Source organism: Saprolegnia parasitica (assembly GCF_000151545.1).
Source record: "Saprolegnia parasitica CBS 223.65 unplaced genomic scaffold supercont2.967, whole genome shotgun sequence".
NCBI lineage: Eukaryota > Oomycota > Saprolegniomycetes > Saprolegniales > Saprolegniaceae > Saprolegnia > Saprolegnia parasitica.
Genome location: NW_012157361.1, coordinates 1 through 2,265, shown reverse-complemented (window position 1 = coordinate 2,265; position 2,265 = coordinate 1). Strand labels below are relative to the sequence as shown.

The following is a 2,265-nucleotide window of genomic DNA, read 5'->3' as shown; positions in this document are numbered from 1 at the left end:
GATCTTTGTCGAGGCCAAAAAAACGCACTAGACGCTTGCCGCGTCGTAGTAGCTGCGGCTTCGTTTCTCCCCGCGCGCCCGAAAATGCTCCTGAGATCGACTTTGCACTTGTGCGCCTGTCATGACGGCATTTCAGGCGATCGCATGTGAGTATGTGCGTCCGAGGAGCTCTAGGAGACACGTCAGGACCTACGCCAGTGGGACCGCTCAGTGGCGACCGTGGGTGGCGCTCGCAAGATTCGCAAGATCGTCGCGACATTCAAGCATGTGTGAGGTGGCTGGCTGCTCGTATATCCCTCGATTAAACCAACCAGTGCGCGCATGCAGAAGGGTAAATTGTCGCGTGCAGCTGCAAGAAGCTTGGGTACCGGCCTCGCAACGACTGATTCGGATTCATTATTCTCCCAATTTGACATCGATTCAACTATGGCGAGAGCTGGGCGGTCTTAGCCCTAGCCTCTACGTCACCGGAGCTTGCGATGGCTTGTGCTCAAGCGGCACTTGGCCACCGGGCTCGTCAGCACACGCTGCAAACGTGCAATTGCTCTTAATATCACGATACATCCACATGCCGTCATTGCAGAGCTTGACATCGGCGGCACATGGCTACACACAGGCATGGATCACATCTCCGTATCCTCGACTCATTCGCGGGTACATACCGGCGGGCGCAGCGAGTGCGCTTGCAGCAATCCTGCGTACGCAAGTGCGACCAGCATCGTTCTCATATACATCTTTGACGAAATCTCGGTTCACACAGCCGTCTGGCGCTTTACTACAACGAGCAGTCCTGGCTCGATGCGTGCAAAGGCAGATTGCAAAGGCTCTTCTTCATACACCATTTTTAGCACCATCACTATATGTAGTGCTGAATTGACAGATAAATAATGTATTACATGAAATGGTGTTCCACATCGCTTGCGCCGTTAAATACTGTACAAGGTATTTTTAGACGCCATTTTAGTGTGAAGTCCCGTTGGCACACGACGTTGTAGCACCGGCTGCGCCTGATACAACTGATGCTGCTGCGCCCGTACTTGGCCGGACCGCGCCGCCTTCCCGCCATGCCCAGCCGCCGGTCCTTCCTCTCGCTGCCCAAAATGCTCTTTTCGCCGGCATCTGCGCTGCTCAAGTCGCACACGGAGAAGCGCGTTGTGCCTTTTTCGTGCCGCGAGATGTACGACGTCGTCGCCAACGTCGACGCGTACGCGTCGTTCCTGCCGTTCTGCGTCTCGTCGCGCGTCGTGCGCCGCCCAAACGACAACGTCATGGAGGCCGATCTCACGGTCGGCTTTCAGATCTTCACCGAGACGTATCGATCCCGCGTGCTCATGCACGCGCCGCACAAGATCCTCATCACGTCCATCGAGTCGCCCACGTTCAAGTCCATCGAGAGGTAGGTTTTATCATGTCGACCATGGCCCATTGCTCATGGCGCGGGTGCTAGCGAGTGGAGCTTCCGCGAGGTCTCGCCGACGTCGTGCGAAGTCAACTTCCGCGTGACCTTTGAAGTCGCGAGCATTCTGCACTCGCAAGCGCTGCGCCTCTTTTTCGATGACGTGGCGCGCACACAGCTCAACGCGTTCATTGGGCGCACGCAAAAGCTCCAGAACGCGCAGCGCTTGGCGCCGCCCTCGGTCGCCTCGCCGGGGTTTCTTGAAGGCAAGATGACCACCACCGACTTGGCCAACTTGGACAGCGTGTACAAGGCGCACGCAACCGCAAATGGCAAGGAGCTGCATTTGGACGCGTTCATTCTGGCGTGCCAAGGTCTGCAAGCGTCGTCGTGGGTGCAGGCGTCGCCGGCCCGCGATGACTTTGGTCGCATCTGCCAAAACAAGAATTCGGGTATTCGGCTTCGTGGACTGTCGAGAACGTTGAGAATTGAGATACATGGATGTAGCGCTGGCCTCGGCGCTCTTTTCTACGTTCATGTTTCACGGCAGCGACGACCCGCGACGCACGCGCGACTGGATTACGTTTGATGAGTTTGCCGTATGTGTGCGTCTCCGCTTGGCGTCTATGAGTTGCGTGTATTTAGATTGGGCTCTACTTGACGCTGCACGGGTCCCTCGAAGAGAAGTCCAACTTTCTCTTTCACGTCATCGACACGACCGGCGACGGTCTCATTTCGCACGACGAGCTCACGCGCGCGATGCGCCGCCGCCTCCAAGTACGCAGACAAGACGTTGGACATGCTTGACTGTGGTTTCTGCGAAGGTGGTCAAAGGCATCTTTCCCATGCTGCTCCAAGAGCAAATCGAG

The 2,265-nt window shown here is 56.7% G+C and overlaps 2 protein-coding genes across 2 annotated transcripts; one reads left to right on the top strand and one right to left on the bottom strand.

Moving 5' to 3' along the window:
* Positions 1-459: 459 nt before the first annotated feature.
* Positions 460-719, bottom strand: SPRG_18090 (hypothetical protein; the record flags this gene model as incomplete). Its single annotated transcript, XM_012357519.1, has 2 exons — positions 460-606; positions 663-719. The coding sequence occupies 2 exons, from the start codon at positions 717-719 to the stop codon at positions 460-462; spliced, it is 204 nt and encodes a 67-aa protein (XP_012212909.1).
* A 300-nt stretch (positions 720-1,019) lies between these two features.
* SPRG_18089 (hypothetical protein) lies at positions 1,020-2,173 on the top strand (the record flags this gene model as incomplete). The annotated part of the gene is made up of 4 exons (XM_012357518.1): positions 1,020-1,396; positions 1,448-1,848; positions 1,904-1,995; positions 2,042-2,173. Coding segments are annotated over 4 exons (1,002 nt in total), but the record flags the coding sequence as incomplete, so codon positions are not given.
* Between the last annotated feature and the right edge of the window lie 92 nt (positions 2,174-2,265).